Genomic DNA, 19805 nt, shown 5'->3' on the forward strand with positions numbered 1-19805 from the left:
CCTGAGTGGTCACTGGAAGGACAGATCCTGAAGCTGAGGCTCCAAGACTTTGGCCACCTCATGAGAAGAGAAGACTCCCTGGAAAAGACCCTGATGTTGGGAAAGATGGAGGGCACAAGGAGAAGGGGGCGACAGAGGACGAGATGGTGGGACAGTGTTCTCAAAGCTACCAGCATGAGTTGGACCAAACTGCGGGAGGCAGTGGAAGACAGAAGTGCCTGGCGTGCTCTGGTTCATGGGGTCACGAAGAGTCGGACACGACTAAACGACAACAACAACAGCGACAACAACAACAACTATGCCGCTTTCAATGCCAAGGTTTTTTGTCCCTTGGGACTAAATCCTTTTGAACTTCTGAAAGCTCTGGGGCTTCTTTACACCTGCCAATTTCTCCCTATTGTGCTTAAGCAAAGATCTATGCTCAACTCAGTATTGCTAAAAGAGGGAATGAACTCCTTGTAGATTCTGCGCTAAGGGGGGGGGGGACAGGAGCCAGATTCTGAAGCCGAAATCTCTGATCGGCATGACTTAGGTAAATCACTTGGTGGTGGCGCCCACCCGGTGGAACGCCCTCCCGTCAGATGTCAAGGAAATAAACAGCTATCTGACTTTTAGAAGACATCTGAAGGCAGCCCTGTTTAGGGAAGCTTTTAATTTTTGATGTTTTATTGTGTTTTTAATATTATGTTGGGAGCCACCCAGAGTGGCTGGGGAAGAAGAAGAGTTTGGATTTGATATCCCGCTTTATCACTACCTGAAGGAGTCTCAAAGCGGCTCACATTCTCCTTTCCCTTCCTCCCCCACAACAAACACTCTGTGAGGTGAGTGGGGCTGAGAGACTCAGAGAAGTGTGACTGGCCCAAGGTCACCCAGCAGCTGCAGGTGGAGGAGCGGAGACGCGAACCCGGTTCACCAGATTAAGAGTCCACCACTCTTAACCACTATACCACACTGGCTCTCTCTGGGGAAACCCAGCCAGATGGGCAGGGTATAAATAATAAGTTGTTGTTGTTGTTACAACCAATATGGTTTTGGATATAGCTGTGCATGTTCTGTTCTGCTGGCCACGGCGGAAGGGCCCAAAGCCATGCAGGAGGCAGGACAGCTGACCCTCAACCTCAGGGCATTCCGCTTCTGTTCCACAAACATAGAAGCCTTTGTGTCCTGCGTCAGCCCAACTTCATCAAGCTGGTCTCCAGGAGGGCTAGAAACATGTTAGGGCTTGTTGGGTTGGTTGGCTGTTTGGTTTTGGAGTGGGAGCAGGGCTGATAAAAGGGATTTGCAGAAGGCCGAACTCAGTGCTGCCCTAGGCACTAAAACTCTGCATTTGCATCATCCTAGAATTATAGGTGCTTTTGAGTTCTGGTGCTGGAGGAGATTCTTGAGAGTCCCATGGACTGCAAGAAGAACAAACCGATCCATTCTTAAGGAAATCAGCCCTGAGTGCTCACTGGAAGGACTGATCCTGAAGCTGAGGCTCCAAAACTTTGGCCACCTCGTGAGAAGAGTAGACTCCCTGGAGAAGACCCTGATGTTGGGAAAGATGGAGGGCACAAGGAGAAGGGGATGACAGAGGACAAGATGGTGGGACAGTGTTCTCAAAGCTACCAACATGAGTTTGACCAAACTGCAGGAGGCAGTGGAAGACAGGAGGGCCTGGGGTGCTCTGGTCCAGGGGGTCACAAAGAGTCGGACACGACTAAATGACTAAACAACAACAACAACAGAATTATAGAGCTGGAAGGGGCAAAGGGTCATCTAGACCAACTACCGATGGTGCAAGTGTTTGCATAATCACAAATTGCACCAATGCCATTGATGGCGCTCTCCTGTTTGGATTTTCAAAGCAATAGGGAACCTTGGGATTCTGGGAGGAGAAAGTGTGCAATATCAGTAGACGGAAGAGACTGCTGCTTGCATCCAAGGAGGAATTAAAGGAAGCATGAGGGGTTCACAATCCACATTAAGCTGCAGTGTGGACAGAGCCGTAGACCAGGAAGGTCCCACATTCATTCCCCAAAGGCGTCTTCCAGAGAGGGCTGGAAAAGAATCCCTTGCCTGAAACCCTTATGAGATGCTGTCAGTGTAGACAATACTGAGATGAATGAGCCCATGACCCGACTTGGCAGCTGTTCCTCTGCTCCTAGGGTTGTGGGGCAGCTGTTTGTGTGCAGAAGCCAAAGACTAAATCGCTCATCTGCTAGAAGGGTGTGGTGGTGGATGCAGAAGCAGCCGCCATGTCCGTAGTATCCAATTTCTGGCTCAACACAGAACTGTAGAGTTGGAAGGACCCCCAGGGCCCCTGGACATGCTGTTGCCCACCCCCCATGGTCCAAGAGCTGCACCCCAGCACCACCTATGGCATCCCAAGGGGTCTTGGGGCTCACCTGTCCAGCTCACACTTCCCTGGGTGCCCATCAGAAATGCCCTAGTCCTGCCAGCGGATTGGACCTTCTGCCAGCACCGTCCGCCAGCCCTGCGTGACCCACTTTTTGCAGGGCAAGTTCTCCTTCCAAAAAATGATGATGATGATGATGATATCGCAGCAGCCGGCTGAGGAGCAGGAAGGAGGCTTTGCTGGCATGCTTCCTGCTCCTCTGGGGCATCTCAGATGGCTTTGCCCATGATGAGCAGGCTCATGATGAACACCATGGCGAAGAAGACCCACATGAAGAAGCGGTCCATCACCTTGGCGATCTTCTTCCACTCCCCGGTCCGCCTGGAAGCCGCCTTCTGGTCCCGGAAGCAGTTGGCAATGTACTCCACGTTCCTGAGGATGCTGTGGTGGTGGCAGAGGCAGCGGCTCTTGGCGCAGGGGGCCTGATCCGGAGACTCGCCCTCCCCGCCCTCCAGGTCCACGTACTGGCTGCCCTCGCCCCAGCCGGGCTGCTCCGAGGGGCTGCTGGGCCCCTGCGAAGGAGACCGGCGGGGCAGGGCTTCCTCGCCGGGGGATCTCCCCCTGCCCACCCCCCGCGTGGGGCCCCCGCCGTTGGCCACGCGGGCTTTGGGGGCGGGCTCTGGCTCCGGCCGGGGGCTCTTGCAGCTCTCCCCCACTTCGTAGACGAAGAAGATGCGGGCCATGTATTGCAGGATGAGCTTCTTGGCCCACCTGGGGACGGGTTTGGCGCCAGGGCCGCAGTGGTGGATGTTCATGATGAAGATGGTCAAGGCGGTCGAGGCCGTGATCATGGTCATGGTGGCGATGTAGTATTTGCCTGCAGGTGGAGGGGTCAGGGAGCAGGGGACGGACGGACGGACAAGAGGAGAGGCTCCTTTAGCACCTGAGAGCGGCCATCACACCAATCTGGGGTGCTGGGCTACAACTCCCATTAGCCCCCGCCAGGAGCCTGAAATTGAGGGAGCACCAGGCTGGGGAAGGCAACATGAGACCTTCACAGGTATTATGAATATGTATTATTATTATTATTATTATTATTATTATTATTATTATTATTATTATATTTTATTATTTATTACCCCCTCCATCCAGCTGGGTTTCCCCAGCCACTCTGGGCACCTCCCAGAATAAAAACACAAAATAAAAACACAATAAAACATCAAATATAATAATAATAATAATAATAATAATAATAATAATAATAATAATAATAATAATAATAATTTTAAAAATTATTAAAATTTAAAAAAACTATTACAGTGGTACCTCGGGTTAAGTACTTAATTCGTTCCAGAGGTCCATTCTTAAGCTGAAACTGTTCTTAACCTGAAGCACCACTTTAGCTAATGGGGCCTCCTGCAGCCGCCGCACCGCCGGAGAACGATTTCTGTTCTCATCCTGAAGCAAAGTTCTTAACCCAAGGTACTATTTCTGGGTTAGCGGAGTCTGTAACCTGAAGCGTATGTAATCTGAAGTGTATGTAACCCAAGGTACCACTGTAAATTTATTAATTTTTTTAAAATTATTAAAATTAAAAAACCTGCCCTCCCTAGCCAAGAAAAGGCTCAGGGCGGCTAACACCAGGTATAAAAATAATTGATTAAAATTCAACTTAAAAACAAAATTAAAATACAGCATAAGAATGCAGCCTCATTTCAGTAGAAACTCAAATCAAAAACTTTTTTGGGGATGAAAACGTCAAATCTTCACCGAGGCCAATTATCCAGACTGGTCCTATGTGGGCCAGAAAAAAGCCAGGGAAGTCCCCAAATAAGAGCTCCATCACAGAAGGAGAAAGGGAAAGAGAGGGAGGGAATCAAGTTGATTCCAAGCCAAAGGCCAGGCAGAACAGCTCCGTCTTTCAGGCCCTGCGGAAAGAAATCAGATCCTGCAGATGTCAACCCCAAACATGCAATATCCCTTTTTTCAGTTTCCTTATTTCTGGGCGGGGTCCAGAGATGCCACAATCCTCACCTTCTCCCCCCAGGGATTACTCACCGATGAGGGGCACGTTCTCCGAGGGGGGCATGCTCTCGGCCACCAGCAGTTGGAAGACAGTCAGTGCCAGGAGGACGGTCACCCCCAGGGACACCTTCTCCCCGGAGTCGGCCGGGAGGTAGAAGCCCAGCGGGGCCAGGAAAGAGATCATGATGCAGGGGAGAAGCAGATTGAAGATGTAGAAGGAAGCCCTCCTCTTGAGGAGGAGCGTGTAGGTGACGTCCGGGTAGGGCTCCGAGCAGCACCCGTAGGTGACCACGCTGCGCTTGGCCGGCATTCCCAGCACCTCCCATTCCACGTTCTCCACGAAGTCCGTCAGGTCCCCCGTCTCCTGCTTGTTCAGGATGTCAATCTGGTTGCCGTTGTACGTCCAGGAGCCAAAGGTCAGTCGGCACTGCTGGCCGTCAAAGGGGAAGTAGGAGACGTCCACCTTGCAGGAGCTCTTGGTGATGGCCGGAGAGTCCCACATGATCTGGCCGTCCGAGTGGATCACCACGTTGGTCTCCATCGAGCCCGTGAACTGGTCATCGGCGCTGGAGGAGGGGGAAGGAGAGAAATAATTATTATTGTTATTATTTATACTCCACCCATCTGGCTGGGTTTCCCCAGCCACTCTGGGAGGCTCCCAACAGAATACAGTGGTACCTCGGGTTAAGTACTTAATTCGTTCCGGAGGTCTGTTCTTAACCTGAAACTGTTCTTAACCTGAAGCACCACTTTAGCTAATGGGGCCTCCTGCTGCCGCCGCGCCGCTGAAGGACCATTTCTGCTCTCATCCTGAAGCAAAGCTCTTAACCCGAAGCACTATTTCTGGGTTAGTGGACTATGCATCTTGAAGCATATGTAACCTGAAGCGTATGTAACCCGAGGTACCACTGTATTAAAAACACAAAATAGGGGGTGTCTTATACATGGGGGCGTCCAGCTCTCCTGCTCCAAATTTCTACCACTTCTTTCCCCCCTCCCCACAAACATGCAACATGGTGCCTCCAAGTTTTCCCATTGCAAGGTCCAGATTTTGTCCCCCCACCCCCACCCCACATGGTTAAGCAGGAGGGAAATGCTGTCCTGCAAAGATTCCTTGTTTACACGTCTGGCACACAGTTCCCCTAATGTGAGCACCGAAGAATTGCTTGCTTATTGCATTTATATCCCGGCTTTTTCCTCCCTGAAGCTTGAAGTGAATTACATGGTTCTACTGCCCCCCCATCTAATCCCCACAACACCCCTGTGAGGTAGGCCTGGCAGCATTAAACATTAAAAACTTCCCTAAACAAGGCTGCCTTCAGATGTCTTCTAAAAGTCAGATAGTTTATTTTCTTGACGTCTGATGGGAGGGCATTCTACAGGGTGGGCGCCACCACCAAGAAGGCCCTCTGCCTGGTTCCCTGTAACCTCACTTCTCGCAGTGAGGGAACCACCAGAAGGCCCTCGGAGCTGGACCTCAGTGTCCGGGCAGAACGATGGGGGTGGAGACGCTCCTTCAGGTATACTGGGCCAAGGCCGTTTAGGGCTTTCAAGGTCAGCACTTTGAATTGTGCTCAGAAACGTACTGGGAGCCAATGAAGGTTTTTCAGGACCGGTGTTATGTGGTCTCGGCGGCCGCTCCCAGTCACCAGTCTGGCTGCCACATTCTGGAATAATTGCAGTTTCTGAGGAAGTGTCAGTGCCGGGTCAAGAAAGCAGCTCTCCGTTTTCAGGAGAACATCCATTTCATTTCATTTAGAGTGGTACCTCGGTTTTCGAACGTAATCCATTTGGGAAGACCGTTGGACTTCTGAAACGTTTGAAAACCGAAGCAATTACTTCCAGAAGCATTTACTTCCGGAAAACTCAATAGGGAAGCCGTGCAGCACGTTTCAGTCCCGAAAAGCATTCAAAAACCGAAGCAGTTACTTCCGGGTTTTCGTTTGACTTTCGAGACGTTCAAAAACCGAGGTACCACTGTACTATAATCCTACGCTGCTTTTCACTCCTGTGAGTCACAAAGCGGCTTACATACAATAAATAATAACTACTATTAATAACTATTTTAGAGCTATAATAATAATAATGGTCAAGGGGTTTAGATAATCAAAATTTATGTGTTGTAAAACAGCTAATAAAAAGGAGTAGGAAAAAAAACATCGGGAAGGAGGGGTGTAAAGTCAATAAGAAACTTTGTATGTTAAAAAAATTGTATAATGATAAATGGTTTGAAATAATGTTGGAGACTTAATACAAATGATATACCGTATTTTTCCCTCTATAACACGCAGATTTTTTCTCCTAAAAAGTAAGGGGAAATGTCTGTGCGTGTTATAGAGCGAATGTGTGGTCCCTGGAGCCGTTTGTCCCAAGTGCATGGCAAAAATCAGGCAAAAATCATATTGCGCCGTCACGGAGGAGAGGAGGCTGCTGCTTTCCTGCATTCTGCCTCAGGGTCTCACTGCCCACCCTGTTCTGTTTCGGTTGCTTTTGCTCAGACGGAACAAAGAGCAGTGAAATCCCCTCCCCTCCAGGCAAGCAGAGAGGAAAGCAGAGCGTCCGTGCTCCGGTGGTGGTGGTGCTGCTGCGTCTGGGGACTCTGCAGGCAGCGGAAAACATGCAGATGAGAGAGAGAGAGAGAGGGCTGGCTTGAGTGGGTGGGTGGACTTTTGCCTTCCTTCCCCCCCCTTTAAACCCCTCTCCTGCATTCTTAGCCAGCTGCTTCTCCGCACACCCCTCTCGTGCTCCTTGTCCCTTCTATATTTTTCCTTCCCTCCCCACTTAAAACGTGGTTACACGTGGATCCTCAGGATCTTTGCATTGGGTCAGCCCAAATTCACCATCAGAGCACATAGCAATGATCTGATACAAAAACAGGGCTGCAATGGTGCAAAAACGTGGTTACAAAGCATGGATCCACATGGATCCTCAGGATCTTTGCATTGGGTCACCCCAAATTCACCATCAGATCACATGTCTGTGGCCACAGCATGAAGCACAAAAATGATACATCCTCTGTTTCATTCAGAATGTTTTTTCCCTTGTTTTCCTCCTCTAAAAACAATGTGCGTGTTATGGTCAGGTGCGTGTTATAGAGCGAAAAATACGGTAAAAACAATAAATAGTAACTTAGTAAAGGTAAAGGTAAAAGGACCCCTGACCATTAAGTCCAGTCGTGGCCGACTCTGGGGTTGCGGCGCTCATCTCACTTTATTGGCCGAGGGAGCCGGCGTACAGTTTCCGGGTCATGTGGCCAGCAGGATTAAGCCGCATCTGGCGAACCAGAGCAGCACACGGAAACGCCATTTACCTTCCCACCAGAGTGGTACCTATTTATCTAGTGGCACTTTGACATGCTTTCGAACTGCTAGGTTGGCAGGAGCAGGGACTGAGCAACAGGAGCTCACTCCGTCGCAGGGATTCGAACCGCCGACCTTCCAATCGGCAAGCCCAAGGCTCAGTGGTTTAACCCACAGCGCCACTTGCAACATATATAAAATAATGAACAAATCAACAATACAGTAAAACAATCGCCTTCTATAAATCATTAGCAAAACAACTTATAAAATGGATTAAACAGCACAACCACAAGAAGCCATTTTATAAAATTTGCAGAGCGTTCCAGGACTCATAACCCACAAAACAATATGAAGAACATTAGCAGACTAACAACCAAAAACAAACTTAAAGCACTGCTGAATCCAGACACTTTCTCTCCCTGCTCCCATGACTCATAGTCTTCCACTTAGTTCATCAAAAAACACCTTCGCAGAACATCTTTTAAAGGGAAGGGCTGCGGTGCCACAGGGGGCCTTCTGTGAAACCTACTTGTTATACAGAACGATGTCCGGCCTCCAGACATAGCTGCTTGGGATCCGTATGGTGTCAATGCCATCGTAAGCCTCCTTCTCCCAGCTCAGGTAGGCGTCCACCCACACCTGCCGGATCCACAGGTAAGCCGTCAAGATTTGATTCCTCTCATCCTGCAAGGCAAGAGGGAAAACAACCTCAGATACAGGGTGCAAGGAGCACACCTTATGCTCTCCTTTTCTTGCAGAGAGGGGCATCGGATGGGGAATCTGGGGGAAATCGGCTTTCACACACACACACACACACACACACACACACAAACATTGAAATACCTCCTTTTTTTCTTTAGAGGCGAGGAAGGAATAGACCAAGTGCCATTGCCCAGTCCGGTTTCTAATCCTAATTGTTAAAAACTGGAAAAAAGAAACTGTGCCAACAGAAAAGGAATGGCAAGACAAACTGTTATCTAGTACGGTATATTGTACTGGCTAGATTAACAGAAGCAATTAGAGATCACACTAGACAAGAGTTTCAAAAAGCATGGGGGAAACGCAGGAAACACTTCACAAAACAGTGCCCTAAAATACATACCTGGACTTGTTTTGATTAATGTCTTCAGGAGACTTTGTGGACATTTAAGTTATAATTAGAAAATTCTTAATAATTATTCATAAAGGAAACATTTATAGGAAGTAAATAAGGAGGCCAGATACAGGATAAAGGAAGTCTTTTGTCTGGTTGTTTGTATTGTTGTATGTTATGCTCATTGTATGTTAAAAGTAAAGGTAAAGGGACCCCTGACCGTTAGGTCCAGTTGTGGCTGACTCTGGGGTTGCGGCACTCATCTCGCTTTACTGGCCGAGGGAGATGGCGTACAGCTTCCGGGTCATGTGGCCAGCATGACTGAGCCACTTCTGGCGAACCAGAGCAGCACACAGAAACGCCGTTCACCTTCCCGCCAGAGCGGTACCTATTTATCTACTTGCACTTTGACGTGCTTTTGACTGCTAGGTGGGCAGGAGCAGGGACCGAGCAACGGGAGCTCACCCTGTCGATCAGCAAGCCCTAGCCATTTGCTTACCTCCCTGAAATGCAAAAAGAAAGTCATATTTCATTTAGATGGAGATTGAATGAAGACTTATTAGCTGATCAAAAAGCAAGATGAGCGCCACAACCCCAGAGTTGTCCACGACTGGACCTAATGGTCAGGGGTCCCTTTACCCTTTAAGCAAATGGCGAATGAAAGTCTTTCAGTTGGGGAAAGAGAACTCAAAGCAGTTCGGCAAAACAGGGCCCTTGCCCTAGCCAACCAAGACCAAAACCCCTTGCAATGGGGCGCAAGACACAGTGGATCTATCCATAGCCGTTCAGCCTCTTCCGACAAGAGCGCTCCGAACCGCAGCTGCATTTGAAGCCTCTTCCACCCGCCCTCCAAGCACCAAAGGACTCACCATGTCGATGATCTGGGACAGGGTGACCTGCAGCGTGACATTGAGAGCTCTGTCTGTGTCTTCCGCCGGACGCAGCGCATTGGAGTAGTTGGCAAACAGGTCATTGAGCAGCTTGTATGCAAACTTGCCCTGAGCCCCTGAGCAGCCTGGGGGGGAAGGAGGCCAAGTTGTGGGGCAGGGAGAAGGGGGTGGGGAGAGAACAAAGGAAAGGTCCATGTCAGCTGTTTCCAAAATATTTAAAGGCCACCAAAACCTTGGTTCCATAAATGCCTGTGTCCCGTATGAAAAGCGGAATGACAGTTTGCACAACCCACTAAGGAAGATAGGAACACAATAAACTTCAAAGCAACAGCAATTTAGTTGCACATTTATTGGAAATCCAGTTAAAACTATTTCACAGAATCGTAGAGTTGGAAGGGACAACAAGGATCATCTAGTCCTAATATATAATTTTTATTAAATTGTCTAATTTACATTTCAAAATATTCATTTAAACAACCTTAAATCAATGACTTCCCATCTTCTCTTTTGGTGGTTCATTTTCCATACCACACATTCCTGCATCTTTTACATGAACTAAACCATTCAGTAATCCATTGTTACATCCATCAAAACTTATATATACTGTTGAATTTATCTCAGTGCTACCAGCGTTTTTAAATGAACACAAATTCCACCCATATATTCAGTGAACATTTTACATTCTTCTTTAAACATAGATTTTTCTTGTTCTCTTATTCTGTATGTTAAGTTTGTACAAGGATCATTTAGTCCAACCCCTCCAACATGCCCAACATGGGGCTCAAACCCCCAACCCTGAATTTAAGAATTCAGCTGCTCTACCAGCTTAGCTATCCCAACTGAGTTATTTCATTTATTTCACTCAACAAAACTGATGAACTTGAAAGGGACAGTGCCCTGCTACATCCCTGCTGGAAGCATATTTCACAGCACAGTAAATTCCTGACTTTTGGTCTGTTAACCCCGCTGGACCTCTGGTTAACCCCGCTGGACCTCCAATTATTTCCAGACCCTTGGATCGATGGAGGACTGGTTATTCCTCCTGGCAAACTGCCTGGTGCGTGCTGGATCACCAGTCCTTCCTCGTTCCCAGAATCCGAGTAACCAAATGTCCCTTCGTGGTTGCCATCTGTTGTAAACAAAAAACTGCCCTTTTCCCCTTATGGGGTATCCAAGAGCCCATATATAGGTTCCCTATTGGTAGGAGAGAATAACAGAGGCCAACCAGAGAATATTGAGAAGCAAAGCAGCTAGTAAGCTTGATCTTTATTGATCTGTTGCAACAGGGTGCTCCCCTCACACGCAGGAAAGAAAGGAGGAGGAACCCAGAACAATGGCGTGCAACCCTATTCAAATACAGACATACCCTTAAGACAGGATTTGTGAAAGAAAAGACAATGGGGAGGCTTTTCCATTTTCCTTTGACCTTGTAGAGAAAACATTTAGTCAGTTTGGGAATCAAAAGGGTTCCAGGTCGGTCTTCCTGTGCTGATCTATGTACGTGCTTGGTTGGTACAGTTATGAACATTTATTATATATCTAAGACCTCAGAATTCCTATCACAGGGTGTGGGTGCCAAAGGTGCCTCTCAGTTGATGGAAATCGCTGCCTCCTGTGGGAGTGTTAGCAGAGAAATATGAGGGCTCCCTTGGACAAAAAAACAAGGACACCAGCCAGGAATACCAGAGCAAAACAGCAGCCAGTAGGCTTGGTCTTTATTGAAGACTGTCGCAATAGGACTCCCACCTGCCACAAGGTGGAACAAGATGGAAGCCCCAAACAAAAGAGAATCCAAACTTTTATTAGCTGCTAATCCCCATGTTAGGGACGCGGGTGGCACTGTGGTCTAAACCACAGAGCCTAGGGCCTGCCGATCAGAAGGTCGGCAGTTTGAATCCCCGCGATGGGGTGAGCTCCCGTCGCTCAGTTCCTGCTCCTTCCCACCTAGCAGTTTGAAAGCATGTCAAAGTGCAAGTAGATAAACAGGTCCCACTATAAGGTAAACGGTGTTTCCATGCACTGCTCTGGTTCGCCAGAAGCGGCTTAGTCATGCTGGCCACATGACCCGGAAGCTGTACGGCGGCTCCCTCGGCCAATAAAGCGAGATTAGTGCCGCAACCCCAAAGTCGTTCGCGACTGGACCTAATGGTCAGGGGTCCCTTTAATCCCCATGTTACACCCCCCCAAACTACCTCACTAATACATCATGGTTACATCATGAAAGGGGAGGTCTAGTGGCAGTAATCTGAGCATCCTGGACCCTGCCCCATGGTTCTCCTTGCCCTATATCAAACACCCATGGCTACCTGTCTGGCACTCAGGTATCAGGATGCCTGGGATTATCACTCAGGCAGAGGGGCTGCTGAGTAGCTGAGCTCACATGTCTATAGGAATATCTGGAGTTTTCCCAGTGATCCAGTACATAGATACATTGAGTAGTGAATTCTTACATTTGGTATCGTGCAGCAGAGGCCCTTTGAATAGCTAGGAAGAAACTGTGATGAAGTGTTTTGTGGGGACAAATCACAAAAGTCACAAAAGTGATGGTGCTGATTTTGGTAGTGGGCTGCATGTGCATGATATCTGCTGGAGGGGAAACCCCCAAAAAAACCTATACATAAATTCCTGCAACAGGAGGGAGTTCCATAGATTAACTCTGTGCTGCCAGAAGAAGGACTTGCTTTTTATCGGTCCTGAATCTTCCCACGTTGAGCTTCATTGGACGCCCACAAGTTCTACGCTACGAGAAAGGGAGAAAAATGGTCCTCTCCCCATGTACAACTTTCATGTGACAAATGCCCCCCACCATCCTCTGCTTAAAAAACCCCCAAGGAAGGAGAGCCTGCCACCTTCCAAGGGAGTCCATTCCACTGTGGAACAGCTCTTACCACCAGAAAGTTCTTCCTAGTGTTTAGCTGGGATCTCATTTCTTTGCCATTTGAGTCCACCAGAAAACAAACTGGCTCTATCTTCCATGGGGCAGCCCTCCAGAGGCAGACACAGGCTTGCCGTTGGAGGGAGGGGGTGTTTGGGATCCCTGGGGTCTTGTCCAGGGCCAATGGGGCCATCCCCCCCCCACACACACTCAGGCGCAGTGCAGCAAGACACCGCAGGCCACCTGCTCTGGATTTCTTCCGCTCACCAAGCACGGGGGTCACATTCGCAGCCCTGTCCCGGGGCAAAATCCTGCAGAGGAGAAGCTCCAAAAGGGCCGTTTGTCCGAGGGGGCTCTTCTGAGCAGAGGCAAGCGACCCTCCTCGGTGCCTTGCAGGGTTGAGGCATTGCACATGGGTGCAAAGACAGACTCGCCACATGGAAGCCCTGGGAACACGGCTTTCGTTCCACAACATGTGCAGAGAGGATCTTTTTCTTCCTGTGCTGCAGCCAAGACTTCCCGAGTGAGAGGGCAGCCGACGGCAGCCTGAAGTAGCCCCAGTCAGCAGCATTATCATCATCATCATCATTATTATTATTTGCATTTATATTCCACCTCTTCCTCCCAGGAACTCAAGGTGGTGAACATGGTTCTCCCTGTCCTCGTTTAACCCCAACCATGACCCTGAGAGGTAGACTAGGCTGAGAGGGAGAGGGACTGGCCCAGGATCACACCCAGAGAGGTTTGTGGCCCAGTGTGGGGATTTGAACCCAGTCCAACACTCTAACCACTACGCCCCGCTGCCTCTCACCCACAGAAGGCATGCTCTGCCTCCTTCCAACACAGTGGAGCTAGCCTGAAGTGCCCATCCTGCCACTTTTAAAAGGACAGTTTTCATCCAGCATTACTAAAGGACGGTTACGCCTCTATCCATTTTACAAGCAGGGGAACGGAGGCTGGGAGAGTGATTTAGAATCCTTGAAACGTAGCGTTGGAGGGGACCCAGGGGTCATCTAGTCCAACTCCCTGCAATACAGAAATTGCAGCTAAATTTGCCCAGGGGCTCCTTAGCTAGTCCATGCGAAGGGCAGGATTTGAACCCAGACCTTCTCTCTCTTCGCCAGATGGAGCCACCTACATTACTTGGACCCCACCGGCTCTCCCCTGTCGGCACCTGTCTCTTCCTCCGTTTTTTAAGCTCCGAAACAGGCAGGGAATGTTGCAAGATCCGTCCTTTCCTCGGTTTGAAAGTTTAATGACGGGTGTCCCATTTCCCTGGCAGGCGCGTCTATTGACATCTTGCAAGGTTCGCTTACAGATCAAGACACACACATTTCCAGTCCCTAACCAGCTGCATTTCCAAAGCGCAGCCTGGCCTGCATTTCCTCGCAAGAGGGCGATTGAATTGCAATTTAGCTGATGGCAATTCCAGGACGCAAACTCTCCGGGGCCAAGTTTCTATGGAGCTGTTAGGACAAACCTCCCCGCCGTGAAAACAACACTTTTCCCAAGTATGAAACGAATCGCAAAGACAAACGCACGGGTCCTGAGGAGGAGCAGGTAGAATTCTCTCCCAGGTGGGAGGTCAAATGCGAAACCTTAGAATCTGCAGCTGGCCCGGGAGGGGGGGGCAGGGGGGCAGCCGCTTGATCGAAGGCTTGCAAAATTCCAGGAGGAAGCAGCCTTTTGCTTAGAAGCAAAACTCCTTGAAGCAAGCGTCAGAGAGAGAGGGAAAGCAGAATAATTTCATTGCACCACATTTCACGGCCCCTTCTGCTAATATGAAGCAAAGAAGAAATCAAGGCACCACAAAGGAGAGGTGCAAAGCCTTTTGAAAGTCTTACCTGGAGCAAAGAGCAGAGCCAGCAAAGAGGCAGACAGGAGGAAGGTGCCCATCCAAGGATTCGGAGACATCTTCACCCTTGCCAAGGTGAACCTGGGGGGTGGGAGGTGGCGAATCTCGGAATCGGCTGGAAGGAGGGCTTTAAGTCACCCGGAGAGCATGGCTGCGTGAGTCAGCGAGGAGAAGGCAGAGGAGGCAATCCAGAGGAACCCTTTGTGCGTGTGGAAGCTCCAGTGCGTGTAAACTCTGCGCTGTGCAACTCAGCCTGTCTTTTCTTTGACAGCCACCGATGGATTTTCCTTACCTAGAGTGGAAAAAAAAGCAGCCGGCCAGCCGGTCGTAGGTGACATCAGGTGGAAGGAGCAGCCTCGGAGGTTGCAAATGAACCTCTGGCAAAAGATCCGCCCTGCACAGCCAACCTAAGGAGTTGTGTGTGTGTGTGTGTGTGTGTGTGTGTGTGTTAAGGCAGCAGAGACACAGCAGGTCAAGGTGAGTTTGGGTTTTGCTCATCAGCCTGTTTTAGACTGCAGTCATCTGGAAGAAAGGGGCACAAAGGCCTCGCCGGTGCCGGCTGGTTAAAGCAAACTGTGCCATCCGCGAAACAAAAGGAAACTTTCGTTTCCGAATGTGCACAATCATCCTGGAATCTCAGGTGTACAGCATCAGCCTGGTGGTCGTTTGGCATTCCACAAAAATCCAGTCTTTTGGCACTCACTGCAGAAGCCAGGTGACAATTATAGAAGGAAGTCTTCAGGATGCCTTAAGTCCCAGCAGACTGGCAGAGCGACTCCTCTGAAAACTGTGGGCCGCTGGACTGTGCCACAACCAGAGCGCCGGATGAGACCCAAGGGGTCTATCTGGTCCAGCGTCCCCATTCCCCGCAGTAAGAGGCAGATTTAGGGGAGCATGACTGGTTCTGTCACCCTGGGCATGGAGCCTTGGGGGCGCTGCTGCGACTATTATTCAGAATGGAGCGAGAGAGGTGGGGAGGTGCCGAGTTTTGGCAAGGCACATGGTGGTGCTGAAATCTGAAACCCCTAGGTCTGCCTCTGCCACAAGGGCCCCCAGGCACCATGTGGAAGGAAAGTACCTCTCTCCCTACATTTCAGGGGGTTGAACTTTATGACCCCTGGAGTCCTTTCTTGGGCCGAGTGATATCTGGTTTTCAACCTTGCGATATATCACCAGCTAAACATCGAAATATACTGATGTGTCACGATGTCTGAAATAAGGGTGAAGCTATGTAGAGGCTAAGGGGCGCGGGTGGCGCTGTGATCTAAACCACAGAGCCTAGGACTTGCCGATCAGAAGGTTGGCAGTTCGAATCCCCACGATGGGGTGAGCTCCCGTTGCTCGGTCCCTGCTCCTGCCCACTTAGCAGTTCGAAAGCACGTCAAAGTTCAAGTAGATAAATAGGTACCACTCCGGCGGGAAGGTAAACGGCGTTCCCGTGCGCTGCTCTGGTTCGCCAGAAGTGGCTTAGTCCTGCTGGCCACGTGACCCGGAAGCTGTACGTCGGCTCCTCGGCCAGTAAAGCGAGATGAGTGTCGCAACCCCAGAGCCGTCCGCGACTGGACCTAACAGTCAGGGGGCCCTTTACCTTTATGTAGAGGCTGGCTGGCTGGGTTTTTTTGCCACATTGTGATTTTTGCGCACGCAAACACATCATGATTCGCAATATAATGCCAGGTCAAAAATTATGAAACTTGTTATGGATATATCAGCCAGCCTTAGTGCCTTCCAGCTCTACAGTTCTATGTGTGGGATGTAATCCACTGAGAGTACAACAGCCCTTGTTTTGCTAGAGTGGACATGCAAGGGACAGTTTGGTCCAGCCAGTCGAACTCCCTGTTCTTCCTGGCCTTCCTTGCATGTGACCAGTAGGTGGGCATGACCTTACCTGACCTAACAAAAGCTCTAGTCCATGGGTAGGGAAAATAAGGCTCAGGGGCCGCATCTGGCCCAATTGCCTTCTAAATCCGGCCTGCGGACGGTCCGGGAATCAGCGTGTTTTTACATGAGTATGTGTGCTTTTATTTAAACTGCATCTCTGGGTTATTTTTTTCGGGCATAGGAAGCCATTCATTCTTTTTCCTTCAAAATATAGTGCGGCCCCCCCACAAGGTCTGAGGGACAGTGGACTGGCGCCCTGCTGAATAAGTTTGCTGACCCCTGCTATAGTCACACTGCCACCTCTCTACTCTTCCATCTTCCCTTTTCGTCCTGCGAACATCCTGGACTGAACTGCTGGCTGCCAGCCAAGCAGTCCCCCAGGTAATCTCCCATATGGGGTAAACCTGTTTGTACATGTTCCTAAGTTTAAGCCCAAAGCCTGCCTTCAGGGATCACTCTGTGCTCTGCCTGATCCTTAGTAAAACTGAGTGGTAAAACCCCAGTGGTACCTCGGGTTAAGTTAATTCGTTCCGGAGGTCCGTTCTTAACCTGAAGCACCAGTTTAGCTAATGGGGCCTCCTGCTGCCGCTGCACCGTTGGAGCACGATTTCTGTTCTCATCCTGAAGCAAAGTTCTTAACCTTAAGCACTATTTCTGGGTTAGTGGAGTCTGTAACCTGAAACGTCTGTAACCCAAGGTACCACTGTACATTTTGTTACTTATCGGTAAGGCTGTGATCACTGCAGACGGTGACAGCAGCCAGTGTTGCAAATATTTCTTGCGCCGTATAAGGAGAATGCCAGGATGGGGAGGAGAGCTGGACTTTGCTCATCAAGAGCTCTGGTTTCCAATCCCAGGTCAGAATCTCACCCAACCCTCTCCAGTCACAGTGTTTGATGGGAGGGGAAAGCGTGCAAGCAAGGCCTGGGGGAAGGAAGCAGCTCCTTCGCCACTCATGATGCCCAGGAACGTATACAGAGTGTAGCACCTTGGATGGTGGAGGAATAACACAGCTCCCCTCGCACCCAGCTCTTGTGCCTGCACCTTTCTTCCTAAAGAGGGACACACACATCCCGGAACTGAACACTGCCCCCTGGATACAATAGAGACCCAAGTCTGAGGTTGAGCCATTTGATTCTTAAGAGAGGGGAAGGGAAGGGAAAAAAGAGAGGCAATCAGGAAAATGCTATAAACTTTTTTTTATTTTCTTATAAAGGTATTTCCAGAAAAACAGACAAGAAAATAATCTGGATCATTTATTTATAGTTTTCAATAAAAACCTTTACATAATCTTCATGCGTCACCACTTTGCTGGCATCCCCCCCCCCCAATACATACACGCACACGCAGACACGCACTGCCTCCAGGGGTCCTACACAACTGGTTGCAGGGGCAGCTCCCACACCAGGCCTCACCCTGCCCTATGAGATTCGGGCAGACTGTCCACCCCAGGGCCCTGGAGGCTGCCAGCCAGCTCACCAGCTCCGCATCTGGAGTTCCCTTTCGGCAGTATGATGAAACCACATGGCAAACACATTCAACATGACCACCTTGAACTGATTGGTTTGAGCCATTCCCCCCTCCCTCCGCCCCCCCCAGCACAAAACCTAAAATCAGGTTGCGTCCCCCCCTCCCCAGCACTTCTTGCAAAGGGATTCGGCATGAAGAACAGGCGCAGCTCAGCTTGAAGACTCAAGCCAGTCTCCCAAAGCCAGGCTGTCAGAAGGAGGGGAACCTGCCAGCCCCCTGCAAGGATCAGAAGCACTCTGGGGTGCCATTTGTGCCACCCTAGGAGAGGATGCCAGGAAGCTGACGTCACTGAGGGATTCCCCCCCCCCCCCGGAAAGGATCAGCCAACGGTGTCATTTCCAGACCAAACCTGGCTGTGCCTCCACCTCCCTCCCCTCCCTTCTTTGCAGAGGTCAGGCAGCACAACCCAGATCTGACTCAGCCCCATAAGGCACACGGGCAGCAGGGTCGACTCCACTTGTCCAAACCCAGCAGCGCAGGACACACTCAAAGCCCCCACCCCCTCCAAAAAAACCCAAACGGACGCTGACCAGAGCTCAGTTGAAATGGAGATTTGACTGTATACATACTCACACACACACACACTGATTTTTTTGTGCCATCTGTAAGGTGCCTTGCTCTCTGCCCGCCACAGGTCCAGTGACCCCCACAGCTGGCTTCTGCTGCGGCAAAGGCTTTATTAACACTAGAAAGCGGGGGGGGGGGAGGGAGGTGTCCCAACACCAGAGTCCAGTCTCTGCACTTTGCCCCCTGTGGTGGCTGTGCAGCACCCCGGGGCGGGAAGGAGTTGCGCATGAAGGGGGCCGCCTACCCCCCTGGGCCCTGGGGCCAAAGGGCAGAGGAATCTTTCAGAGAGGGCAGCTACGTCCAGGCGAGGAGGCAAGCTGCCCTCATTGCGCCACCACCGTCAGTTCCCGCAGGTAGCCCTGGGTGAGGCTACGCAGCTCCTCCAGCACGTAGTCCTCGGGCATGGGGAGGCGGCCAATGTGGGGGGCGAGCAGGCGCAGCGGCACTCTCTGCACGTCCGGGGTGGAGTCCGAGGCAGGGTCCGGAGGGTGCTGCAGGCTCAAAACCACGCGCAGGATGTCCACAATGCGCTTGGCCATTTCTGGGTGCGAAAAATGGGCAAATCAGCGAAGGCTTGAGCGAATGAACGTATCAAAGAGCTTTGAAAAGTATTTACAGTTGAGCTGGTTACACCAGTTTCCCAGGGGAATGGACCTCCAGCGAGAGAAGCCCTTGCATTTACCAGACACGACTGGTCTAGTCTATGGTGTGCTCTTGGCTGACCTCAGGTTACAAGTGTAATGTAAATTTTTATTAAATTTTCTGTTTTCCAATTTAAAATCCTCATTCGTACATCCTTAAAATATCAATGACTTCCCTTCTTCTCTTTCCATGATTCATTTTACATATCATAAATCCCTGCATATTTTATAAAAAAAACTATACCATCCAGTATTCCATTACAGTGGTACCTTGGGTTAAGAACTTAATTCGTTCTGAAGGTGATGTTTTTGTTTGAAGATCCTACGTTCCTCTGTGGGACATACCATAAGAGGCGGTCCCATAGGTACGAGGGTCCTAGGCCGTATAGGGCTTTAAAGGTTAAAACCAGCACCTTAAACCTGATCCTGTACTCCACTGTGAGCCAGTGCAGCTGGTATAGCACCGGATGAATGTGATCTTGCAGCGAGGATGCCGTAAGGCATTCTGCACCTGCTGGAGTTTCTGGGTCAGTCTCAAGGGCAGCCCCACGTAGAGCAAGTTACAATAATCCAGTCTGGAGGTGACCGTCGCGTGGATCAGTGGCTAGGTCAGGGCGAGAGAGATAAGGAGCCAACTGCTTAGCTTGGCAAAGATGGAAAAATGCCGCCTTTGTTATAGCTGCAATCTGCACCTCCATGGAAAGGGAGGTGTCAAAGATTACACCCAAACTCTTAATGGACGGCACTGGCACTAATTGCGCCCCCGCAAGAGATGGGAGTTGCCCCCCCAATCCCATATCGTCCCGACCCA

At 50.1% G+C, this 19805-nt stretch overlaps 2 protein-coding genes across 5 annotated transcripts in view; both read right to left on the reverse strand.

Moving 5' to 3' along the window:
- Positions 1–2031: 2031 nt before the first annotated feature.
- On the reverse strand, positions 2032–14434 carry CHRNA10 (cholinergic receptor nicotinic alpha 10 subunit; the record flags this gene model as incomplete). The annotated part of the gene is made up of 5 exons (XM_081909140.1): positions 2032–3215; positions 4397–4929; positions 8192–8346; positions 9625–9770; positions 14365–14434. 5 exons carry the CDS (start codon positions 14432–14434, stop codon positions 2608–2610), a joined length of 1512 nt encoding a protein of 503 aa, XP_081765266.1. The 3' UTR covers positions 2032–2607.
- A 3006-nt stretch (positions 14435–17440) lies between these two features.
- Positions 17441–19805, reverse strand: part of NUP98 (nucleoporin 98 and 96 precursor) — a 43720-nt gene continuing 41355 nt past the window's right edge. For all 4 annotated transcript variants that reach the window (XM_081909520.1, XM_081909519.1, XM_081909518.1 and 1 more), the window contains one exon: positions 17441–18894. In XM_081909520.1, the coding sequence (XP_081765646.1) occupies positions 18677–18894 (218 nt within the window). In that variant the 3' untranslated portion in view covers positions 17441–18676. The remainder of the gene's footprint in view (positions 18895–19805) is intronic.

The sequence above is a fragment of the Podarcis melisellensis genome (genome assembly GCF_964234715.1).
Source record: "Podarcis melisellensis genome assembly, chromosome: 4".
Lineage (NCBI taxonomy): Eukaryota > Metazoa > Chordata > Lepidosauria > Squamata > Lacertidae > Podarcis > Podarcis melisellensis.